The sequence below is a fragment of the Leuresthes tenuis genome, unplaced genomic scaffold, assembly GCF_036924035.1.
Source record: "Leuresthes tenuis unplaced genomic scaffold, fLeuTen1.0.hap1 SCAF_7, whole genome shotgun sequence".
Lineage (NCBI taxonomy): Eukaryota > Metazoa > Chordata > Actinopteri > Atheriniformes > Atherinopsidae > Leuresthes > Leuresthes tenuis.
The window spans coordinates 9,870,156-9,895,651 of record NW_027325361.1 but is presented as its reverse complement, the minus strand read 5'-3'; the positions used below and the strand labels follow the sequence as shown (position 1 = coordinate 9,895,651).

Genomic DNA, 25,496 nt, shown 5'->3' with positions numbered 1-25,496 from the left:
GGTGAGGGGTTCATCGCTGTATTAAAGACTGAATCTGTATTGCTGACAGATGATTTTCTATAATGAAAAGAAAAACATTTCTCGATGTGAGATTGCTTAGAATATGAGGGATTTCATCATCTGGCATTGCAAAGCATTATAAAAAGATTAAGAGAATCCAGATAACTCTCTGTATGCAAAGAAAGAAGACTGTAGCCGAGTGGCTGTGATCTTTGGTCTCTCATCTGACACGACACTGTACCACTTCTGACACTTTTACTTTTGTTGTCAGTCAACAAAGTTTGTTCTTGGTTGTTGGTTAAAACACAGCCATAAAGAGAAAATTTTAAAGATTTAAACAGGAACAACAAATGCTTTATTTTGATTTGAAGTCACTTTGGATCAACTGAGGCAAAAAAGAAATGTGATATGAAGACCAACAGTTATTGGTGTGTTTTGGAAATCACAGATGTCGTCTCCTCTTGACTAAAGAAGAGAAAAGGGTTTTTGATGGTATGTTTGTTCCCATGGTATGGGTAACTTTCACTTTTGGGAAGGCACCATTAATACAGAATGACACACACAGGTTTTTCGGAACAACATATTCATATTCATATTCAGCCATTCAGCCAAGGTCTTACTTATTTCAGCAAAACAATGCAAACCATTTTCTGCCCCCACTCCGTCAGCGGGGCTCCATATTTAGAGTCCTGATGCTAAACAGACCTGCCTTCAGAACTGTTTCTGTTTCTCCCTCCTGTTTTTGGTCAGATTTTTAAAAATCTTTAGCCTGAATCAAAAGTAGCCATTTCAAAACATATCAGAAGCAGGTATGTCTGGTTGTAAATGCCATGATTGACTATTCTTGCCCCTATTTGGCTTGTGATGGCTGTCGTGATTAAATTTTATGACATTTTGGTGTCTAAGGCTTATTTTGTTTTTTTTAACTGCGTGCTTTATAGTTCCCTTTAATAATATATATGACAATATATATTCCTTATGATCAGTGTATGTGTATTGTTGTTTGTAGCTGCTGGCCTGAGCTGCTGCCTATCTTGGCCAGGACAATCTCTAAAGTGTTATTCAAAAACTCCTGTTTAAAATAAAGATTGGATTAATTTTTCAAAGAACAATAAAATACTTTTTGTTCAGACATCTGATAACGTTGTATGTTAAATGCAATGTTTTAATAATCACTGCATTTGTTTCCTATTTACACTTGATAGAGCAACTTTTTTCCCTGAAAGATGTACTTCAACAACTTATCTGCAAAAATGATAAATCAATGATACACAACCAATATTGCTGGTAAATGCTGGATTGCCAACTGTACAATTGTGCCAGCACCCTCCTACACAACTGCGATCCAAAACCTTAAGATTCAGTTTAAACTATGACAAGTTTATTTAATTATTTGAGAATTTGAGAAACTTTTGCTCAACATAAGTAAACTATGTGAAACTGGCCTGGCATTTTAGAAATTTAAGGCCTAATTAACAAAAATCCCCGATAAGATTTAGTGCAAACTCGATGGAAAAAGTTTGATTATGTGTTAAATCTCGCGATATTTGACAGCCTCCGTCCCGTGTGCTCGGCACTGCTGCGTTGTTTACATTACTGGCACACGGGTTAGCAGTGTGGTGATGAGGGGGGCCTTCTAGTGGAGTGTCTGTCTGAAAACACGTACACGTCTCGACTGACTCCACGGCACAGGCGCTGTCCGTGAAAAAAAAAAAATAGTAGCGCGCAGGCCTGGTGCCACGCAAGAAGAGAGGCCCACCGACTCGACTTTTTGTTGCGACCTTGGAAAGAAAGGGAAAGTCAAAACAAAGACAACAACCACAGCCACCAGAAGAAACTCTTAACGTGAAGGAGGAATAGCCTAGCAGCAGAGTCCCACTTCCTGGTGAGTACTGACACAGCGCTAGCTCACAGTGAACTTATGAAAGTGAAATACAGCTAATGAACCTCTTGTATGCCGTTGTCACCTATGTGTTCTACTTGTTACGAGATTGGTAGTCTTAAAAAAACCACAATTGTGGCCAGTTTCCGCTCAAACTCGAGTTTGACACTCACTCGAAAAAGTTTCTACGAAGTTCGCAAGCTAGCTTAGCTTGTTAGCCAATTAGCTTGTCGCTTTGCTAATTTGAACCACCTTCAAATGACCAAGCTGACACTGTCAGTTCAAGTTAACAGCGACACTGTAACGATATGATTACAGTGTGCTTTAGAGCACCTTTAACCTGAGCTAACTCTCTGCACGTCACAAGAAAGCAATACAGTCAAATCTGCGATGGAAACATGACAGTGCCGCTTCTGATGTCCTGCACGGTGACAACCGTGCAACTTTACACGTACAGAAATGTCAAAAAGTCTTCTTCTCCTCATGAAGGAAGATGCATCTCACGTGTTGGCATGCCTATATAATTATCTCCTCTGAAGAGGTTTAAAGTTGTCAAGGGATGCGGTAAAAGGTAACCCAAGTTCAGTCTAATATGCCTACTTAACATGGAGGGCTATGTTATTACTGTCAACAGGTACATGACACCACAATAATACATGGCTCCTAATGCATATTATGTGAACTAACACACAGTGAAGCTACATTTTCCAAAGTGGTAGAACATAGATCCATTCTGCGTTTTGTATCGTGTTCATATCTGTAAAAGATGAGCTTCTTCAAAATTTTAACTTAGAAAATATCCTGACTTTTTACAGTAAACCTTTGTTGATTTACAAAATTACAACTGACAAACAAAACCCACATTTTCTGTTTGTTTTTTTTACTAAACAAATATTAATTCAAGGACATGCAGAAATACTATTGTGAGCATTCATTTCATGTAAAGATATTTATCAACTCATTTAAGGTCCAGTGGTAATCAAAAGTTCACTGGTCTCATGAAACAATCTGTGGACGATTGCATGAAATAATGCAGATGCTGCACATTATCTCTCAATGGCATATAAAAGGCTAATTTAGTAAACACTACTTCTGTCTGGAGATTTAAGAGTAAACTGTTAATTCAAGACACATAAAGATGTAGTAACTTTACATTTTTTTTTTTTGGCCTTGCTTAAAGTGTAATTAACCGAATTATGAACAGATTTCCTGAAAACATATTTGGCTGCTTAGTTGATTAACAGTATATCAGATTTTTCCAAGACAAATCAGGTCTTACCATGTGTTACTTAAAGCTTGTTCTAATTGATAAATCTGTTCTCAAACCAGCCTAGTTTAACTTGTTACCTCTAAGTACTTTGGACTACAAAGTGGTAAGTAACTGTCAAACATATTCTGAAAACAGTCACCTTTGTTTACCAGCATTGCTTCTAGCTCTTCGTTTCACACTGTCAAACTCTTAAGAGTATTACTCATGAAGACAGTGTTTGTATGGAAAGAACCTGTGGTTGCAAAATGATTTTTGGAGTTAAAAACATGTCAAGAATTCAAGACAGATACATACACTGGTACGTAGACGGTCTCATCTCGATTAATTTAAACAAATTTGGGGGTGGTGGTGGTTATATGTAGCTTGAAAGCTCTGTCCCACACTGTGTTGCTGTCACTGCCCATCACAGCCAAATATTTCAGGCGTCAGACAATCACATTTGGCTACACTACAGAGGGATGATTCAAGCGAGCGTTAGTGGGAGCTGACATACCTTGTTGACCCAATTATTACTCACTTCTGTGTTGCCACGTACCATCATCGTCAGAGAAAACAGGCTGGAGTCTGCCAGCGTCATCAGGTGATTGAGATGAACACTGGCTGGCTGTGTGAAGTTGATAATCAAGCAATGTGTCATGAACCGGATGATCAGAAAATGGCTGACAAATCTTTGCGTCAGTCTCTGTGGTGAAGGATTTCTGCTAGTACATTTCCCTTTGAGTTTGAGCTGATAGGAGGTGGATTGCTTCTGACAGGATTGGCAATGCCAAACGTTTAGCTCCGTTCTGTTGCTTAGATTTCATAGAGGTAGATGGACAAGTGGTGATCAGTTATGTTTGGTATGATTGCATAAATGTTCAAATTTTTTTAATGTTATAAATTGGGAAAATTGGGCCTTTTTAGAAGTGCAAATATTTGTATATTTCTGTATCTTTTTTGCAGGCTTTAAAAGGTCTTTAAAGGAGACAGGAGTCAGATATGTATGTCTGTATGTGTTTTCTTTGTCACGTCGGTTTTAATGGCAATCAGACCTTCAGAATCAGACAGAGCTAAATTCTATTCATTAATGTGGAAACGTATGCTGCACTCTGAGCAGTGATGTAGCACATAGGAATTTACCAAATCACTCATTCCTGGGAGAGTTTCCTGATTTAGCCCTGAAGCTGGAACCTCCACTGGATTAAAGATCAGATGAGACATTTGTCATCTGACCACTTTAACAGTCATTTTGCCTTTGGGTTTTCACAAAGAACAAAAAAAAATGTTTGCTGTCTTTTTTTCTTTTTTTTTTAAACTATTTTCACAAAGCTTATTTGAAGGAAGATGCTTCCTGGGGCCTTTTTGAGCTACATTAAACACTGTCTTTTGCATGATGTCAAAGACCTTGGCCGAATGCTGGAGAGAAACGGTGCTGGCAAAGATAGCGGATCGTTTCATGAGATACTTTAGCATTCTGGCTTAGTGGATATTCGATACATTATAAGAGGATACAAAGAGAGAACGAATAATGAAAGAGTATAAAGATTAAAGGTAGGAGATGGAAGGCTTCGAATAATTTAAAATTAAGACTTTCCTTTCCGGACTCAGTTTGGTTAGAGTTTAGAATAAGGTCTTTGGAAATGAGGAAAAGGTTGTCTCGGCAGCTTCTTTCACTCCTCTCAAGCAGGCTGCCTGTCAATATTTTTCATATCCACCTCCCCTCTATCATAAGAAGGGTCACTGATGTTTCAAGCATTCAAATGTTCTTGGACGATGCCTCGCAGCTCCTTATGTCCTGTGAAGGTTGTAAATTTCACTTTGGCACTGATGCTTTTTCTTATTGGGCTTTATGGTGCTCTGGTGGGAAACCGACTACAAAGATGTGCAAGCACAAAAATACTGACCTAGGACCTGTTTTTAAGATTATAAAATTCTTTCAGTGCCCCTGGGTCAGCTTATGCCATGATCATAAGGTATCAGTGGTTCACTTAACAGTTCAGGGTTTTAGAGAAAAAAAGGTTTTATTCATATTTTTTTTACAACCTTGGCCCTGTTTTTGGCTCTAAAACCCTGTTTCATATTAAATGATTTTTTTTTTTTATGAAATTGAGTTACGAACCTTTTAATGTGGTGTACCCATCAAAGTAACATAAAAACACATCGCTGAACTCGCAGAAAGGAGTCTTTAAGCAGATTAGAAAAAGAAAAAAATCACAGATTTAAAGATGAATCTCACTGAGAGAGTTAAAAGCAGGCCTCAAAATCCCCTTTTCACACCATAAATGACCCTTTTTCATCGGGTTTGTCACTTTTAGCTCATTTTTGCCCAAACACTCAAGATAACTTTATGCTTTTCTTCTAAATCAATAGGACGCAACTCCTCAAGCCTACGAAATGTGTCAAACGACACACTTCATACACCGCTGTTGCTTAGCTCTCCTCATTTATACTGATCAAATACAGGCGGCACAGTTGCATATCTGGGCAGAATCAGGGGAATGACACTTGTGATGGTGTCTAAAGTGACGTGTTGTGCCGTTCAGGCTCTTCACACATCGATCTGAGTTGTGCGTCAACTTTGACATCCACATTATATATATATATATATATAAAATCAAGAGTAGTGTGGTAAGGGCTTGCATCTCATACCTTCCGTATATAAGCACTGTCTGAGTTACTGCAGCTTGAGGAATAAGCTGTGCGCTGTATGTTGCCATTTAAATAAAACCATCAATGCCATGTTGTTATGTTTTGAGCTGTGATGGAAAGATGGCTCTCAAGCCTCCTTTTTAATTGGCTATCAGTTTCCAGTCGTCTCTTCTCCCTCTCTATCGCTTTTGATTATCCACATGCAAAAATACAAATGCCTCAGGTTACAATTCACTTTCACAGAATAATCACAAGATGCTATATGCCACTGTAAACACCACATCAGTGACAGTGACGGTACACATTTGTCATGAGATGAGTCAAAAGCAGAAAGAATTTGCACTCGTGCAGAAAGAGAGGAATTTTTCTTTTTATTTTGTGTTGCTTGCTGACTGTGCTATGGGCATTTGTTCCAGACTCACCACAAATAAGCCTTAATGTCTCACACAGGAATTGCTGCCGAAGAGAGCACATGTTTGGGCAGATTGTCTGTTTTTTTTTTTACCCCCCCCCCCCCCCCCCTTTTTCCATTGTGCAACAAGGGACATTTACAGCTTTTTAAAAAAAAAAAAAGTATTTGTTTATTTTTGTTCCCGTTTCTACTTCATGTTGAATATTAGGATAAAGATCGGGGGCGATTCATGTATTTTAAAGTTCCCACTCTTCTCTGTTTAAAGCACGGGGAACTGTTTCTGACGCACAGTATTTCTAACACGAACATGAACAAATAAATGAAAATACTTTGAATCAAGGTTGTTGTTGTGCCATGGGTGGTAGGATGGACATTTTCGAAAGGTAATCTAATGTAGCTTTGCTTTTCTGATCTGTTACTGTGAGACTTAAAACATCATCTGAACTTGTTTTAGATATGATGTCCAGACTTTAAATGGAGACTGTCTCAGTGGATATAATGCAAAATACTTTTGGACACAAGTGGTATGAATCCTAACTGCCTTCATGACTTGATCTGGATATTATTTTTGTATCATGATCCATGGTTTTCTTCCCTTAAGTTGCATTCTTGGTCAGGTGTCAAAAGGCTGGCTCAAAAGTTTCTCAAATTTGTTGTGTTGCAAGTGTTTATTTGATTTTTTTGATTTCACAAAATGCTGCTTACACGAGGTGAACAATGTAACTGGGAGCTTATAGTTACGTAGAGCATGGAAAATGACAATTTAAGAAGAGTAGATAATGATTTTACAAACTCTCAACGATATAGTGTCACTGCATCTATGCAAAGTCTTCCACTGTGACGATGTGTCTTGGAGTTGAGAACTTTACATACCTCTGTTGCTTTTGAATGTAGTATTTACACTAAGGCCAAATTCATCATTTGCAGCTGCGTTTTAGCAGAAGGTGAACATTGGTTTGGTTTCGGTATTTCAAGCTTGCTGCAAAACTTTTGGACTGCTGCATGGGAAAGGGGAAAAACTTAATCGGGAAATCCATTCTCTTTCATTTCCAGTCTCTTTGTGTCACAATGCCTCATTTGTGTGTGGCAGACATCTTTCTTGTGCTCCCTCCTTGTTTGTACCCTGACGGCAGTTTTCCGTGGTCTCCCTGGTCTCTTGGTTTGGCCTAGGGCTTTGAGGTTATGGTCAAGGCTTGGGGGCATATAGAAAGGAAGAAGAGTCCTAATAAGAAGCTCCCTTCAACTCCTGCCTAACTTGGCCTCGAGGCCCTTTGTCTCACCCCTTCCCTATTCCATGTGACACATCTCTTTTCCCCCCCCATGACTGCTTCTCATCTCAGACCCCTCGCTGTCGTTGCGCACCAGTTAACTCTTTTCTCTTTGTAGATTCCCCACGTTTTCTTCTTCTTCCCTCAGTCTATCCTTAGCTTCTTCTGAGACTCCAAGTCCCCCCCCCCCCCCCCCCCCCCCCCATGCTTAACTCTCCTCTCCTGGGCATCGTGTCTACCAGGGGGTTCCCCTCAGCCTTCTCCTTCCTGCCCAGTCTGGCCCGCTGTCAGGGAGGCAGGCAGCCTGACTCCCTCAGAGCAACAGGAAGCTACAGCAGCAGGGGTTAGGTCTGTATGGCGCTCCCGGCTGGCTCTGTCAGAAGTCCTGCCAAGCCAAGGATGAGAGACCTTTGCCAATGCGGTATTGGCGCACCAAATAAAAATATCTTGCAGATGTCTGATGGCAGGCATTAAGAGTCAGCAGAGACTCTCAGGCCTGGGCTAGAGGTGTCTTTTAAGCACAAACTACCTCTGTGTTGATGTATTTTTGCATAGTATTTAAGATATAGAAGATGCTCTTTGAATATGAATGAGGGAAAAGACCCTTTTGGCTTGGTTTTCAGGAAGTGCACTTGTGGCTTGAGGAGGGAAGTAGGCTTGTCTGATTCTGGATTGGCTGGGAGAAGAGATTGATTTGGTGGGGTTGTGTTTACAGAGGAGGAGAATCCAATGCCGCAGTACTGTGAATGCCTGGCTGGGCTCCCAACCAGTTTTGGCTTGACAGTTTAACAGTGAATATTTAACATTGCGCCACACTGCGAGCCTTGGCTGTAAGCATAGCAGCAAAAGCTTGCATGACGCTGGGCCTCGGTTATGAAGCCCTTCTATAAACAACACACGAGCAGGAAGCACATCTTGGAAGTTCTGATTTTAGAAAAAGCAGATGGCATGGGCTGGTGGTGTCACACTGTAAAAAAAAAAACCAAAAAAAAAAACCCCACCAGGATCCCCTGATGAAAGCAGCTCCCGCCTGCTTTGAACAGCAAGTCTGTCATGGTTGGTGTCTGCTGTGTGGCTCCAGGTCAAACTGTGATACGCAACTCCTGGAATTTGCGCTTTTCAAGTTTTTCATGTTCAAATCGTCTGAGGGAAAAAACAGAGGGGGGGGAACAGGAATTCTCATAAATATTAATATTCTAATGTGTGAAAGTGGCAGGGAAGACCTCTCTGGTTAGCTGCTTTCAACCCCGGTTGGGGAGCTTTTCTCTCTTTTTTTTTTGTATCTTCTGCTCTCTTTCCTTGCATATTTTTCTCTGCAGTTTTGCCATTCTGATATAAATAAACCTAAACCCGTATTTCTGTATGATGCCTCAAGATCAGAAGAACACACGTAAGATATAAGATGGAGAGAAACCATTTAGGCACAAAGTGTGATGTTGTTTCGATGATTTTAATCAGTAGTAAAACATGTAAATATTCTGAGCAAAGAGTAAGGCTGAGCACATGTTTCTTCACAAAGCATCTATCTTACAACATGCAATTTTCAGGGATGTGTGAAGCTTTATTCCCTCTCCCTTTCATGAAGAAATGCTGACATTTGGTTCTTTTTCATATCCAGTTAAAGTTATTACTGCTTTAACAGAACATACACTGAATCTAATTGAATTTGAACAAGGATTGAATAGACCTCAACCAGAAGATGCATTGTGTCTGCATTGATTGTATTTGATTGATAGTTTTTCTGCTGGACAGGCGATGCTTTGGTTTGTTTTGTGGGGAATTAGCTGTTTTGGCAGCTATGTAGCTACATTGTGTGTTAGTCAATGGCTGTATTTTACCACAGTTTGTGGTGTTAGCCCAAGGTTAACGTGCCGCTTACTGGGGTGGTGCGTGTGCGCACTATACAGAGGTGTGGCTTTGGCGGAGCTCTGAGGGGAGGGGGTGGGAGTTCTTCGACTGTGTGGTTTCAAAATCTAGCTTTCTCTCACTTTGGGAATACATCGTAATTGATTCTTGCAATTTCTGTTTCGCACAGCTGCCTTCTTCTGGGAGAACGTTTTTGTCTTTCATGCCACCATCCTCCATGTTTAAGCAGCAGGAAATGAGTGTCGGTAAATCTCCCGTGCCAGGGTGCAGTGTCATCCTGTAGACCAACCACTGTGTTTACCTTCATGTGCAAATGACAGCAGACTGTTAGAGTGCAACCTTTTATAGTTGGGCACACATCTAACTGGTCCATTACCACTGTGTGCTTTGTTGCAGATATCATATTACAGTTGCTCAACAGTCTGGTTTGTCAAGACCTTGCATACAACTTTGTTTCACAATAGCTGCTTTGTAGGTTTTTATTTTTTTGTAAATACATCAAACTTTGATATCTTTGGTATTTTTCATAAAAGCAACTAAAGAGTGGGAACAGATGATCTCTGTAGCAGGCTGCTGGAAACAAAACGCCTAAAGATACAATTTAAAATTGTTTCTTTGCTCAGTTGTCTGTTATGTGTTGACACCACACTAGTTTGTCCCTGGTGTAAGGTGTCTTTTCATTCATTGTTCATTGTTAAGTGGCTGAACAAACAAAATAAAAAATTCTACTGAAAAAGCAGGGAACTATTACTCAACTTTGAAACTTTAAAAAATCACAGGAAAGTCTGGTTCTTAGGAAGCAAAATATAAAGAATGAGGGATGACTCAGGACTTTTGTTTTGTCAAAGAAACCTTCTCTTTAGTGCTTGTAATTCAACTTGTGTGATTGAAATGGGGACCCCCTTTCTCTGGCTTAATGCTCTGAGCAGGTCCTCACTTGGCCAACGAGGTTAAAAATAATCAGATGCCAGTTTCGGACATATTTATTCAGTTGTTACCGTGTTGAGCCTCACCTTCTGAGATCTTGAAATGAGACTTTGGTGAGTTTCACAGATGTTTGGTGAATATAGGGCAGAGTCCAGCCTCTGTTAGGGATGGTGGAACAGGTCTGACATCTCTTCTGAACTGAAAAGGGAAATCCCTGCAGGCACAGAGTAGAAAGAAGTGAATATGGGAGGAGGGCGAGAATGAAGAGAGGTGCGACCCCTTAGGGGTAACGTTATTCTCTGATCGTCAGCTCCACACACACTCGCTCACATACTGGGACGCTCTGTCGGTGTGCCGGGTAATGCACTCATGCAAAGAAAGATGAGTGCCTGAGGAATAAGAATAAACATTGAACTTTTTGTGTGTGCTTTTGTGCATCTGTTGTGCTCATGTTAGTTTATGTTTCTATTTTAATTTGCGTCCAATGTATATTTTTGGGAATCTTGGTTTGGATTCTTGACCCACTGGCAGCCGTTTCAAGTGAGGAACGGTGAAAGAAACCTCACTTTTCCACTTCATACTACTGCACAGAAATTAGATTAAACATATTTCTTTATGCAATGGAAAGTGTTAAATAGGAGCCAAGTGTTTTGATTTTAAGTGAATAATTTCAGTTTTTCCTCAAATAAACACCTAATTGTCAAGATGGAGCAAAACATGAGCTATTAATTTGTTTTTGCTTTGTACATTTACATATGTGATCAGACAGAACATTTTCTATGTGCTGTGATCCAAAGCCAGGATAAATTGCTTCTTGAAGCAGCTGAAATAGTTGGATTACTGTTGGTTTCATTAAAAGAAGTCATCGTCTTTGGGAGTTGGACAAAATCATGGCTCTCATTTGTATGGAGCAACATAGAGTTTTTGACCTCTGATTGAGCTGAAGTGCTCTGGATCTGGTTAGAAGGTTGTAAATGTGTGTTTGTGTGTGTGCGGCAGCCAGCTGGGCCCTCCTCAGCAGACTGAAACTGAACTGAAGTTTGATTTTTGTGGAGCTATGCCCCAGTGGTCCTCTGTTAGCACATGCGCTTCATATAGACTTTCATTTTCACATTTATTTCTGTTTGCATTTGAGTCTTTGTGTGCTACATGAAGTTGTGGACCACAGTTTTCGTTTGGTATCTCTTTCTCTCCTTATGGACTAGCTTAAGCAGAAGTTGTTTTGGGTTTAAGATTTTTCCATTACTAACTGTGAAGATGATAAGGGGTTGGGGGTCCTCTTCCCATCTTTTACAGATCATACAAGAAGACTTGGTCATAGGAAAGTCCCAATACGAGCCCTTAAACCCCATATTAGCAGTCAGCTATGGAAGAAGGTATGCCTGGGAACTACTCCTCTCATATTACTAATGATTTGGACATCTTGTGCTTGTCATTTTATCTTAGACAACCTTCAATGCTAACACAGTTTAACAGCATCAGGTTATTCAAGAAGAAGGAAAAAACCTCCTTTAAGGGAGTATGAGATACTATGGTTTTCTGTTTAGGGAAAATGAACTGCATTCACCAGATGTTTTTAGTCGGGTTGTTTCGTAGATGAGAAACTTAAATGAGAAGTCTTATCGTCGGTCAGCAGTTTGGGCTTTGAGACATTGGGCATTTCAGGTGACTAGAACCAAACGTATATATGGTCCAAAAGTCACTAGAAAAACTTGGTTTTAATTACACTATTTAACTGTATTGGAGTCTAGTTACTTAAATAACTTTCTTGATTCACTGTGTGCTCTGCCAGTCTGCATCTGCGCTTTTTGAAACTGTCATTGTCAAGCTGCCTCCCTAATAAAGCCTCACTGAAATGAATAATACTTTAACTGTAGCTGTATGTAACCGTGCTGAAATTTGCATTTCTAGTTCAATCTGTTGTCCTCCACCACCAACGCCTCTTCTGCCTGGCTAGAAATAGAAATGATCGCTTATTCCTGGTCCTCCTAAAATCTCCAGTAACCTATTTGTCTTTTTTTGCTTCAAGATGAAGTGATTGCTCCTACACCATGCCTCAAAGTGTTTGACGACTTCCCTTTGCTCCCTTCACTGATACACCATCTCATCTAGAATAGATGGTGTTAGAGGAAAATAATCTAATAAAATCCCTTTCATAGAAGGTGATCCTTTTATATGAGGATTCCTGTTGGCTTTATTATGAGAAGAAGACCAGATTTGCTGTAAAAATGCTGTTTCTAACAGTCTTTTATTTTTTATTTTTTTTTAAACCATACAGCCAAACCTGAGCTTGATATTCTGTTGTGTATTTATTTATTTATTTATTCATTTTTTTGCATGAAATTTCCTCATTTGTCCCCATGTTGTTTATTATTATTTTTTTATTTTGAATATTAGCCTTCTAGCCATGCGAATAAACAGAGCCACAGCCCTGCGGTACAGAATGTCACATCCAATATCTTGGTGCCAGAGGTGATGAAGCTAATTTGGTGGTCAGTCAGTGACATGGCTAACAAACAAAGCCCTTTTTGGTCCTGGAGGGCCGGAGTCTCAGCACTACTGTGCAGTGCTCTGTTCTGCATTGTGAAAGACTATGGGTTGTTGCCACAGGGCACTAATGCAACCTAAAGCCTTTGGGATCTTCGTCATACTGTGGTGTCTCTGGGTGTGGGTCTGTTGTTCAGATGTAAATATATGTTGTGATTTTCTCTTCGAAATACCTCGAATATCTGCTTTAATGACCACATAACATCCACGAGAACATCCATGTCTCCAAGAAAAAAAACTCCATGCATAGTATATATTAACTTGTAAATGAAAAGGTCATTTGAAAGAATGTGAATATTAAGTAGCCCATATTAAACATAAAAAGGCAAACCTCTGCATTGTGAAATTATACTACAGAAAGACTACACACTAACCAACAGTCTCTGATAATACAGACCGGAGAAAGCATGTGTCCATGTTTGTGTGCTTGCTTCGGGGGCTCCTCTGACAACACCTACAATGAATGTAGTCATGGTTTGTCCAAGATGTTGCTATGTGCAAGGAAGGTAGCTTTTTTGAAAAGCAAAGTTGCTAAGGTGGCATTAATGACAAGAAGTTGTAAGCAAGTGAAGCTCAGTTTGTTGCTAAGACATGCCAAAGGAAAAGTGGAGTGGGGGAGCTCCTCATGTGAGGAGCAACAGACGTACACACAGGCACGGCTGTACAGGGCAAGCAGATTGCTTTGGATTATAATGTCTGATGTCATACCTTGTTACTGGTATAAATAAAAAAGTCTGTATCGTGCTCAGCATCGATGGATGATATGATTCTGTGGGGGAAAAGTACACCCTTTATTTCAGAAGTCGCTGTTGTTCACTAGTCTCTGAGATACAGTAAGCAACCTGAAAAAAGCTTAATTCCATGCACTATTCTTTCAGTTTCAAGAGTCTCTTAACACCCCGCCACAGTGTTTCGGTAAGAGTTGTTCATTTCATAACCCTCCATTTCTTCATTTTGTGCATTTGTAAGTTTGCTTGAGATAATCTTCCTCTTGATGGGTCCACTTCCAGCTCAGCTTGAACTGTGAGACAGATAATCTCTGATAATATTTTCACATCCTCTTTCAGCGTCACCATTGGATAGAACACTTTAAACCTTACAGCACCCCTAAACCATAAGTTTCTTCCACCATACTTCCCAGCTGGTGTCATAGACTTTATATAAAAGATGGACTTTGCTACCGGGCCTCAAACGTGATGGGTCTTAAGAAGTGCCGTAAACTGCGATACCACTAATGGTTGCTATGCACTTCCTGGTCTTTGCTATGAGCTCAGCAGCAAATAAAATTCAGCCCGAATGTTCCTTGTAAACAAAGGCTTTTTCCAGGTGTTTCAAAGGCAGTTTGAAGTACGTAAAGAAAAAATGTCTACATTTTGACTACATCAAATGATTTTCTTTAGAGGGGAGTGGTGTACTTACAGTTGTTAGATCATTAGAAAAAAAAAAACCTTGTCAGACTCATAAGCATCTACAACCTTTTCTCTGAAGCATTAAGAGAGCGCTTTAGATCTTTGCATCATCGTACTGCCACACACGTCAATAACAAAGAGAACAACAAGTCCAGAAGATCAGGGCTTTGAATGCTACGTGGTCCATATGTGACTCACTTAATAGGTTCTAATTACTGCCACCTAACATGGAACCACTGATTCTAATATATTGGCTCTGACAAATGCACTGGTTTACTTAGAAAATAAATCTTCTGATTCACAGACCTTTGGGTTGGATATTTTATCTTTAGTTTTAGACAGATTAACACGAGACTTACATTGCTCTTACCAGATTCTTTACTCTAGGGGTGGGAGATGTGGCAAAAATATCATATGACGATTTAAAAAAAAAAAAATCACGATTTCGGTTTTAACACAATCGTAAAGTGAAAAACAGACAGTGTTGCAGAAGTATTTTCGGCTGGGCAGCTCGTACCGCGGGTCTGCCATCTTGAACGGTACCATATCTTTTGCAAGATAAAAGGTAACTGCTTCTGTTACCTCTTTCTATCACTTGCTTGACTTGTCATAGGAATGCCTTTGTCAAATGCCTGTGTTAATGTTTGGGTCTTAGCTAGCTGCTGCCTCTGCCTGCGGTGCCGGTGCCGCCGGGCCCCTCGCTGTTTGGCTCTCAGCATACTGTTTGGGATGCTTCACCTTCAAGTGATTGAACAGGTTTGTCGTGTGGGGTGCGAACCATTTCTGTGTAAACTTTGCTTGCGCTTGATCAGTTGCAGAAAATCCAAACCAATTCCATATAATTGAGGTGGAATTTTTTTTAGCGACCAACTCCTCCGTTTGGCTTTCAGCCATGACGCTCCATGCGGCTACTGCTACACACACAAACAAGGAGGCGGGTAAGAAAGCGCGTCACTGCCCATAATTCGCTGTGATTGGTCAGTCAGGTTGATGACGTAATACGTCTGGTGCGTCGGTGCATCAGCATAGAACAGCAATTTATAGACTGTGCCCTAGACGATCTCTGCAGTTTGACAGATCGTTACGGATCGTCTTCATGTTGCAATTGTTCACGATTTTCATCTATTTCACACCAGTAAATACAGCCTGTTTTTACCCTCGAGAAGTAGCTTGTTTCACACTTGACATCTACTCTGTGCTGTTGTGCTGACATCATCAGATAAGCAGAATGTTTCTGCTTTGTGTGCTTAACTCACAAATGTGTGATTTTTTTTTTTTTTTTTTTTTTTTTTTTTTATTTTTTTTTTTTTTACCTCTATATGAAATAATTAGTAGTTTTTAAACTGTTTTTTTTTTTTGCTATTTAAAAAAAAAAAAAAGAAGCTAATTCTTTGCCCCTTCCTTTGCTTTTGGAATAGTGTTGTGTATTATTTATGGTACCAGTCAAAGGTTTGGACACACCTACCCTTTCATTTTAGATGAGTAAGTGTGTGATTGTGCATGTACGGCTGAAATATGGTTTTCCCCATGTCTTTCAGCACAGGATTATACGTAGATTACACGTGCACTTTGCTAAGTTTCCATAGTGATTTTGGGGCCCTCCTAAACATATAATTTAAGAATATTTGAATGATGTTGCTTTCCAATTTGAAAATCACATTTATGTAGCAGTCATCTCACTAGTTTTCCCAAAATAAAATAATTTCTCAAATATAGAGGCCAAATGTCACTCCCCATGTGCTTTTACCATTTTAAAAATGATCTCCGTTCATATGAGACGGCAAAGTTCGCACAAATACTGAAATAATCATGCCGGGCCAGTAGGTTGGGAAAACATCGACATCAACTCCTTGAACGTTGCACTTTGAATCACCTTGTTGTTGACTTGTACCGAATAGATAGATTTGTCTTGGCTTAACGACACATCAGAATACAAGAGGAGAACGTTCCGAGCATTCCTAATGCGCTGATCTCCCTCAGAACCAGAATAACAGTTTCAGGGGGGGGTTTGTCATATGTGTGGCAAGACAACAAAGTGCAGTTGTCAACATGACGTTGGAGTACGAGACAAAGAAAGCGCACTAAATCTTCAGTAAAACCGGTATATAGGTCCCATTGTTGCTTCCAGCACACGCTCATTACACAAAGCAGCAGTGGACGTGTGAAGTAGGCTGAGACGCCCAAAACCTCAGTTGCATGTGTACGCACAGATTCAATGACAACAGAGTTTCTAAATCCAAGTTTTTCTGACTAAGATTACCATTTGTATGTAGAAAAGAGGCGTTGACACAGCTAAATATGCATGTTTATGTGGACAAAGCCTAAATAAACCTTTCTGCTGTATGCTACACTCTGAAATCCCACCGTGTTTAAAATATTCACTCCAGTGCTGGATAATAATCGCACTCTGTGGCTCTGTAAAACACACTTTACAGAAACCATAAATACTGTTATGCAGGTATAAGTGAATCAATGACCAGAGCTTGATGTTATTATTGTTATTATTTGTCTGATCTAATTGTTGATTGAAGGTAGAAGTCAAATAATTTCCCTCTTCTGCCCTAAAAAAAAAATAGGCTTTTACATTTATTTAAGTGTGCTTTTTGATGGTGAATACGATGGCCTTTATCTTTATCATTTTCAAAATTGTGCTTAAATGGGAAACCATTTTCATCTAGTAGAATTCGCTTATTCTCGATTCACTATCGAAGCGAGGATAAGGGTTCATTTGGTGACTTGCTCACGGTTTTACATATTCAAAGTTATGGCGTCACTTACAGATAGATAAGCCAGTCTTAATTAGGTACTCTTAAGGTACTTCTGTTTTCCTCCTTGTATTATGCATTCAGTTTCTATTTTAACTGAGGTGTGATGGTGATATGGCATTTTGAAAGGCTGTAAATGTAGTGAAGGTGTGCAAGCACAGCCCAAACCCCCTGGGTCCCCTCTCCTGAACGCCTGGGGGGTTCTCTCCTTCACACAGCCTGCTCATTGACACACTAAGCTGGCTTCTCAGGAATAACACACAGCTGTCTTAAATGCAGCTCTATTTTTTTTTTTTTTGCATACTTTGCCCACATGATTCTGTCTTTCCTTACACAATCAACAGTTTGTCAATATACTTTTATTTACTGTGATTGACAGTGTGAATTGGTGTCACCCAGCAATAGAAGTGAGGAGAAAAAACAGACAAAGATATTATGGCTGGCAGTCTTTTTTTCAACTGGTACCATAGCTGTCTGTCACTCTTCTTTTATCATTGAAATTGGAGTTTATCTTTTACAAGCTTAAGTGGAATGTTTTGCCTTTTCAAGTGATTATTAGCATCCTCCTTAGCTGCCATCTCCGGCTGGTGAAATGAGCACATCAAACGGAGTAGTACACACTAACGAAGCAGTGCTGACTGCCTGGCTCCCGCCTTTTACTGTAAGACACCTGCTGAAGTGACAGACTGGCAACAAAGGGCCCCTCGCCACAAGAGAGCCATCCATGCCGCACTGGAGTGGGTAGGACAATGGAGCACAGAGGTGGCCTGGGCTTTTAGCCACGTGCCAGATCGTGTCAAAAACACACAGCACAGAGGAGCACGACATCGAGGACGTGGGAAGGACAAGAGCGAGCGAGGGAGGTGGAGAGGGGGAGGGGGAGAGGCTGACACCTGCTTGTGCTTGAGATCTTTTCTCAATTGTGGACATCCTTACTATAGATGCTGGTAGAGGATGTGAAGATGAGGGGATACAAATGTGCAGGTGTGCTTGCACAGGCAGATGAAGACAGAGGAGAGCTCAGTATTGTTAATGGGACTACTTGCCCATGGAAGGTCAGGTTATGCTGATGTGCTTTATAGAGGCTTTAGAAGGTGAAACGCACTTGCACCAAAGCAGAGCACTGTACTAGCTCATTTGGACTGATGGTTAATAAATCATATTGGGCCTCACATGAAGCCCTGGCTGATCGTGCTGTGCTGTTTACTTCTGCAGTGAAATAATCATGAGCCTATAAAAATCTGAAAGAGAAAACTGTAAAGGATGTCTATAAATAGTTAGCAAGCAGCGTTATGGATCACTGGCCTTGTTGCATCCCATAAGACCATTGTGAATTTCTTTGTCTTCATTTCCTTTTCTATCATTTTCCTGTGCTTTCTTCAGGAGGGAGTAAGTGAAGGTCGGAATATATCGCACACGCTGATGTACTTTATACCCGTACGGAGCGGAAGCATCAAGGTTGTTATTATTATTTTTCTTATTTGTTTTTTAACAGCTGTCTATAAACTCTTCTTGTGAAACTTGACATGGATTTGCACAGAAAAAGAGCTGACGATGGTAAAAAAAACTACACTAAGTTTAATCAGGTACCCTAAATCGTAGCTCCAGCAAACACAGACATACACCCACTTTGTACACTCTAAAAGAGGCCGAGCTATTAATCCAGCAATGCTCTGGCTGTTCATAGTGAATTCAGTTTGATTTAATCATTGTTGTTTGGGTTCTCTCACTGAGACTCTGTAATTTCCTCATGCTGAGTTGTCCCTGATTAACTTTGTTTTGCATCCAGATTTGAGGTTATGGAGGAGTCTGAGTAGTTGGACTCTGGTGTTTGGCTTGGTTTGCAAAGCTTAATTCAAAGGTTTCTCTTTTTATCGCTGTTTTTTTCTTCTTCATTTTCTTTTAGATTGAGAGACAGTAAAACATCCTCTCTTCATTTTCTATTCTGTCAAGTCTTACCATCACACTCAGAAACTGGCTTGCATGCTGAGGTGTAATTGGTCCGCTACCCCTCTCTGTCTTTCTCTTTTTCAGCTCATGGCCCAATGAACACGAGTGCCTGCAAATTTGAGCTAATGATTTTGAATAGTGATTAAAATGAATTGAAAAGTGTGCTGCTTCTGTAGTATCTGGCCCCCTCCATCATTAGAGGCTTTACTCCTCTCTCTGCCTTCTTTTCTCTTTCTGTAACATCAGCATTAGGCGAGCAGGGGTTTGAGAGCAGGCCTCGGGTTGGCTTTCATGAGCACAGACTCAAAGGTTTCTCTATTTCTTGTAATCATGGACACCACTCTTGTAGCACTTTCACTGTCGTCTTCTGGCTCCTCAAAGGTGTCTTTGATTCCCTCGCATCGTACACCCAGGCCGGATAGTGTCACATTATATTTTTCCTCTTCTTCATCCCCGCACTTGCCCTTCGCACTTTCTTTTCCTTAAACCAGAACTCATCAGTTTGTATTCATATTTATTGTCCTCAGACTGTGAGCTGATTTAGCACTCTTCCTTTTCAAACTGCTTAAGCCCCACCCCACCCCACCATCCCAGTTTGCCTTGATCCACCTTTTATGATCATCTCCCTCTCTTTGTTTTTCCTCTTCTCCTGTTTTAAATGAATTATGCAGAAGGCAGGAAATGGGGATTAAAGAGGAGCTAAAGCCAGTGCCAACTTCTGTGGTACATAGCTCCACACACACACACACACACACACTCTCTCTCAGGGCCGTGAACACATCGGGGCTAACAAGCTTTTTTTCTTCGAGCCTTTTTCTTTTTTTCCCCCCTTCTCCTGGCACCTTTTTCAGTTCTGCATCTGTTGCACTCTGTCCTGAACCATCCCTGCTGCGCCCTGCTAGCTTTTCCAGTTTTGCCCCAATTGAAGGAAGATATGCCTCTTCAGACTAATGTAAGGAAACCTATTTCTCATGTTTCCTTGTTTTCCCTACATTTTTACTGTGGCCAGGAGTCTCTTAATTTATTAAGTTAGTGTTTCATTTTATCTGTATTATAAAAACTGGGAATATACACCCACATCCTGTCCAAAAAGCAGAGGTGGATGCTTGGCCAAGTAGCAATAAAGTAATAAAAAAGTGTTTTTGTCACATTTTTGGTGCGATAAATGGGGGTTGATTGGTGTCCAGCAGGGTGGATTAGTTTCTAGGTATGTTTTTCAACATTGGAATCCATTGAAAAAATGAGCCGTGCATTCATTGTGAGTTTTAGAGCAATGCAAAACAAACTTTCCTGAGATTTCTCTGACACTAAAGCCTTCTCTGGAGTTACCGACCTCAGTTGCACTGAACACCAAACTGCTAATACAAGATCAAGTCTCTCTTTTGGATGCACACGTTTTACCAATCATTTAGTTGTTTCGGTGGGTTGTAAAGGGCTGGTCGCTGTACGGAACCTGTGTGTCATCCAAAAACCAGATTTTAGATTGAATATCATAACATTGAGATGAGAGATTAAGATGTGTCTAAAGTAAGGGGAAATGGCAGCTAGGCAAAGACAAAGTAGGCAGGAAGTGTTGAAAAAAGAGAATTTCCCCCAGAAATTGCTTAATCGTCATGTCTCATTTTGCCTCACTTCATTTCCTGTCTTCTGCCTCTATCATTTCATCACTTATCATCGTCTCCGTGTGATTACAACTACTGTGAGGATGTCGGCTGCAGTGTCGGACGGAGCACATTGAAAGTATTCTTTCTTTGCACTGATCCCGTTCTTTTTTTCTTCTGAACCATGACGCATCATTTAGAGTCTAGATGACTGTACCTTTGATCTCAAGAGAACAACAATAATAATGTAAACTTGTGACCCGAGAAGTGCAACTAAATACGTAAATAGGAAATAGATTTGACTTACTTTTACTTGCACACGTCATCGGCACGTTGAGAGTTTACATATTTAACATGCAATAAATTTCTACGGCACGCTAAACTATATTTGCAGCTTTCCAAATGAGGCTCCGACATGTATCTATAGATAGTCGGGGATTTAACTTTTATCTGGTGCCAGCCTGACATCATTTCTGACCCACATGACCGAAATGGAGACAGACGTATACATGGAGTTTCCACTGCTGTTTGAGTCCATAATGGGTTTTGGAAGTCAAAATTCCCTTCAAAATGGTCAGAGTGAGAACTTTCTGGGGAAAACGGACCACGAGACAAGCAGTTGTGACGGCCACTGTGGAGCGATGATTCTCGAGGAAGGGGGTTCGTTAGTTTGAGGCTAACTTGATGCAAGTTTAAAAACCGCTTATGTTTTTTTGTGCCTGTTTTTATGGTGACTGTGCCTCATTTGCTCCTTTTTTGATTGAGTTGGTTATGTTAAATGCATTATTTCTGGATGTGTGTTTAATCTAACATGGCAGTCTTAATTGATCTCGTTACCATGGGATGTAGGAGGTGAAAGAACATTGGGGACCTCAGATGCCCGCTGGTTATTTTGACACTTAGACAGTCGGGAACACAGGAGGGCGAGGGAGAGGAGTAATGATGCCAGCCTCAGTCTAACAAAACACAAGGCTGCAGTGCAAAGAACCACAACAAGAGGCATGAAGGCCAGCTGACTTGCAAATCCTCTGTGACACTGGAATCCAAATGACAACAAGCATATCCTAATGTTTTTATCTTATTTATGTATTTTTAGGTTCTCTAAATGGGATCTGAATCCAAGTTAAAACAGTAGATCAACTAAAGAATAGAAAAATGGAAAAAAGTCTTACTGCAGTAATGATTATTGAATTATTTGAAAATGAACCAAAATGAAACTAATTTGTTTTGATTAATTTCCTGTTCAGCGTCACAGCTGTCAAACGACTGGCTTCCTGCTCCTGAACACTGGACAACATAACCTACATTGAGCACATTGCTGTTTAACACTTCATTACATATGCCTAAAACAAAAGATATCACTCTAACTGATTTGTAACCATCATCTACATGCAAGCCTATCGTTGTTGCTGCCCATCAGTCAGAAAAGGCTTATAAGGTCATTTCCAAACATCTCTGAGGTCATCTTCTACTGTAGGATTATTCACAAGAGGAAAACATTCAAAACATTTTTAAATCTTCTCAGGGAGATGCATCCCAGCAAGTTGACCCGGAGGTCAGACTGTGTCAATACCGATTAACAATACAAAATCCCAAGAGCTACTCCTCAGATACAACAGCCATCAGTCAGCACTTTAACAGTTCAAGTCTCCAACGGTACAGTTTGAAAAAGACTGGACCAGTTCAGTTTGCTTGCAAGGATACGGGTTGCTGGAGGAAGCCTCTTCTCTCTAAAAACAACCTGGCAGCACAGTTCAGGTTTGTTGAGTTACATCTGAACAAACCACAAGACTTCTGGAACAATGTTCTTTGGATAGATGAAACCAAAGTGGAGATGTTTGGTCATATTGCTAAAAAAAACCCGCCTCAAGCACTCTAATGGAGGGGTAGTGAATTGGGCTTGTTTTGTAGCCACAGGACCTGGACACCTGTAGAATGAACTTCTACAAAGTATTTTAGAGTCACATGTGAGGCAGTCTGTCTGACAGCTAAAGCTTGGCTGAAACTGGGTCATGCAGCAGGACAATGGTCCCAAGAACAGGAGATCTAAAAACTGAAAAGGAAAAGAATCGAGAAGTTACAGTGGCTCAGTCAATGTCCAAGTCTCGACTAGTAAAATCCTGTGTTGGGACCTTAAGTGGGGCTGTAGATCCGTCTGAATCACCTCTGTTGTGGAGCTGTGATGGGTCTCAGGTAGAGTTCATCACTGCTCACAGACAGATTATCACCCAGAAACACGTCTTTTTCACTCACAAATTCAAAAGTTCACTGCACATACACAGTGATACGTACAGAAGGGACTGCCTGCTTGAGCACAGAGTACATCTGGGATATTAATTTAATCTCTTTCTTTCTTTTCTGTTTGTTTTGTGGCAACCAAACACACTGGTTGATAAGATGAACTGTCAACAGTAATCGACTGCATCTTTAAGTAACTCGCGATAACGTGCAGCCTTACTTGTTGCTGCAAGGAAGTAATCTGAGTCCTCTACACTGGTTACTTCTGCGTACTAACCTTTAGTTTCGGGTTACACTTGGAAATATAAGAGGATTTTCAACTGGCCTGGGCACGTTTCTCGCAACTGTGACGAGAGACGGTTGGAAATACGCAGACAAAGGATCTGCAGAGAGACTGCTGTCATCCCAGCAGGAGAACACTAAAGTGTCACATGTTTTTGTGTGTGTCTGTTTTCCTTCATGTGTCTTTTACGTATTTTTTTTTCCATGCAGCTTTTTATGTAAATTAGCCACTGAAAAGTGAAGAGTGGCAGGATCTGAAATCCTATAATAAGTATCTCAGTTTGTAGCCTGACCACTTGACCACCCTAATAATTAGAATTTTATTTCGTTTCACAGACTTTTATTTGCCTTTGTTCATAACCTGTGCTTTTAATTACTTTCCAGCTTTTTAGCATGTTTACATTGTTTATTTCTCCACAAGCACCCAATATGTGCGCATGTTTCCTTGGTTTGGTTTAGCACATACAAACATCACACTTTATATATGCGTTACCTTTCGGATGACACATTGTTGCTGATGTGCATGCCCTGCATCTTGTGTTATTCATGAGTATAACAGTGTTAATTGTCAGAATTTGGAACTATAGCATGTGCGTTACGTTGTGCTTTGAAAATAATCCTGGAGCACCAAAAGCTTTTTCTCCACAGAGATGAGTTTGGTGCAAACTAGAATTAATTGCTTATGTTAATTTTGCATCATACTATTTTCAAACCATGTAAATGATTCTTTCAGGTTAATTTCTTATTATGGCACCGGCTGCTTTAAGCGTGGTGATAAGATAAGCAACTGGTAGTAGTGAATCTTAAGCAGTTAGCTACCATCTAGGCAACATGCCAAGACATGCAATTAAAGAAAACCAAGTCGTACACACCCACACACACACATGCACATACGTGCGCGCGCACACACACACACAGCTCATTCACCTCTGTGTGACCTACATTTTCTCAGAGATGTAAAATTAAGTGGAATTGCTTGAACATACAGCTGGCATGACTGGTAATTCCCAAGAAAGATTACCTGGAAGAAGGCCAGTAAAATGCAGAGAAGTATTACCTGTTGCAGCCTGCTATAGGTTTTCCATGATGCAACCAAAGATGGACGTAGACTTAGTGTCAAAGCCACAGGCATGACGTGGGCTGCAGTTCTGTGGAAGCTGAACACTGTTGAAGCAATCGTTTTCTAGCTTACTGCAGAGCAACACTGGATATTTCCTCTGGATACTTGTGTCGACTTTCTGTAGCACTTTTAAAGAAGTTAAAAGCTAAGTGTTTTGTCTATACTTTTCAGAGGTGTGCGGGATCAAGCTCCTAACACCATGGATATGGACACCCAGCCACAAGGACAGCAAGCAGCCGTGCTCGTGTTTCAGTCTCAGGTAACTCGTACAAACATGAACTCAAGTCAAGCTGCTGTGAAGCAGCAGCGATCCATAGAGTGAGATGCTGAAAGTTTTAACAGAGTTCACAGATATTTTTAGGCCATTGTGAGCAGTGTTTGTAGGGCTGCCATATGCCACCACAAGATTCACACCACTGCATCCAAGTGATGAAGAAGTTTATAGACTTAGACAAATAAATTTGCAACATTTCATGTCATCACAGCCAGTTTTTCCTCGTTTTTTTGCTTTTTAATATGTATCTGCGTGATGTAAAATCCTAAATATTAGAGACGAGGGGCAATTATTTACACTTACTGCAACTTTTATAGAGGGTGGGTGAGATACACATTTGAATTGCTGAAGTTATTAAAGTCAAGGGTTGAAAAAGGCATCCATCTATTTAAGTGGCAGTGTAAGCACATGAGCTCAGTGTTCGTCTCGTTTTCCTGCTGTTTAATGTTTTAGTAGCGCCAGTCATGCTTGTGAGAGCTGCCCAGTGCACTGTGTAGGGCAGCATTCACAGATGCTATTTGCAACTATGTTTCTAAACATTGTTTTGTGGTTTAATATCGCCCGTTGTTTTTCAGTGGAGCAGCATTCACGAACCCTAATTGTTGTTTAAAGCGGCGCTTAGAAACTAGACTGGAGATATTAATGCGCCGCTTTGCAGGGAAAATGACACGAATACAGTGATTTTTGTCTCCCTACACTGGTCTTCTACAGAGTACATTAGAGGAAAGTTGAAACGTGTATTTGAAAAGACATTTAAGGTTACGTAACGACGCGGCTCTGTGGTGTGAAGCTTGGCTCTGCACACTGCTGCAGCAATTGACACAAAAAGCTACTGCAGCCTTATAAAATATCTCCTTCTGATTGGGAATGGTAAAGTCATTATTCACACGTCTTAAAAGAGCTGAAGGAAGGTTTATACAGTGTGACATAAGACTTATTTTTTCAGTTAGCCCTGTGTCAAAAGCAAAGCTGATGACGTCAGACATCTTCTCTTTGGGTTGGGACCTGTTAATACAGGTAATCGCATCACTGAAACGGTAAACGCTTCACATCAGCA

At 40.4% G+C, this 25,496-nt stretch overlaps 1 protein-coding gene across 3 annotated transcripts in view; it reads left to right on the top strand.

Annotated features, from left to right (window-relative positions):
* Positions 1–1,592: 1,592 nt before the first annotated feature.
* The window catches only part of nek7 (NIMA-related kinase 7), a 148,353-nt gene continuing 124,449 nt past the window's right edge, over positions 1,593–25,496 (top strand). For 2 of the 3 annotated variants that reach the window (XR_011916925.1, XM_072389205.1), the window contains exons 1-2: positions 1,593–1,885; positions 24,337–24,424. Coding sequence is in view for 1 of the 3 variants with exons in the window: in XM_072389205.1 (XP_072245306.1) it covers positions 24,365–24,424 (60 nt within the window). In the remaining 2 variants the exon portion in view is untranslated. The remainder of the gene's footprint in view (positions 1,886–24,336; positions 24,425–25,496) is intronic. The other variant, XM_072389206.1, reaches the window with a different exon arrangement.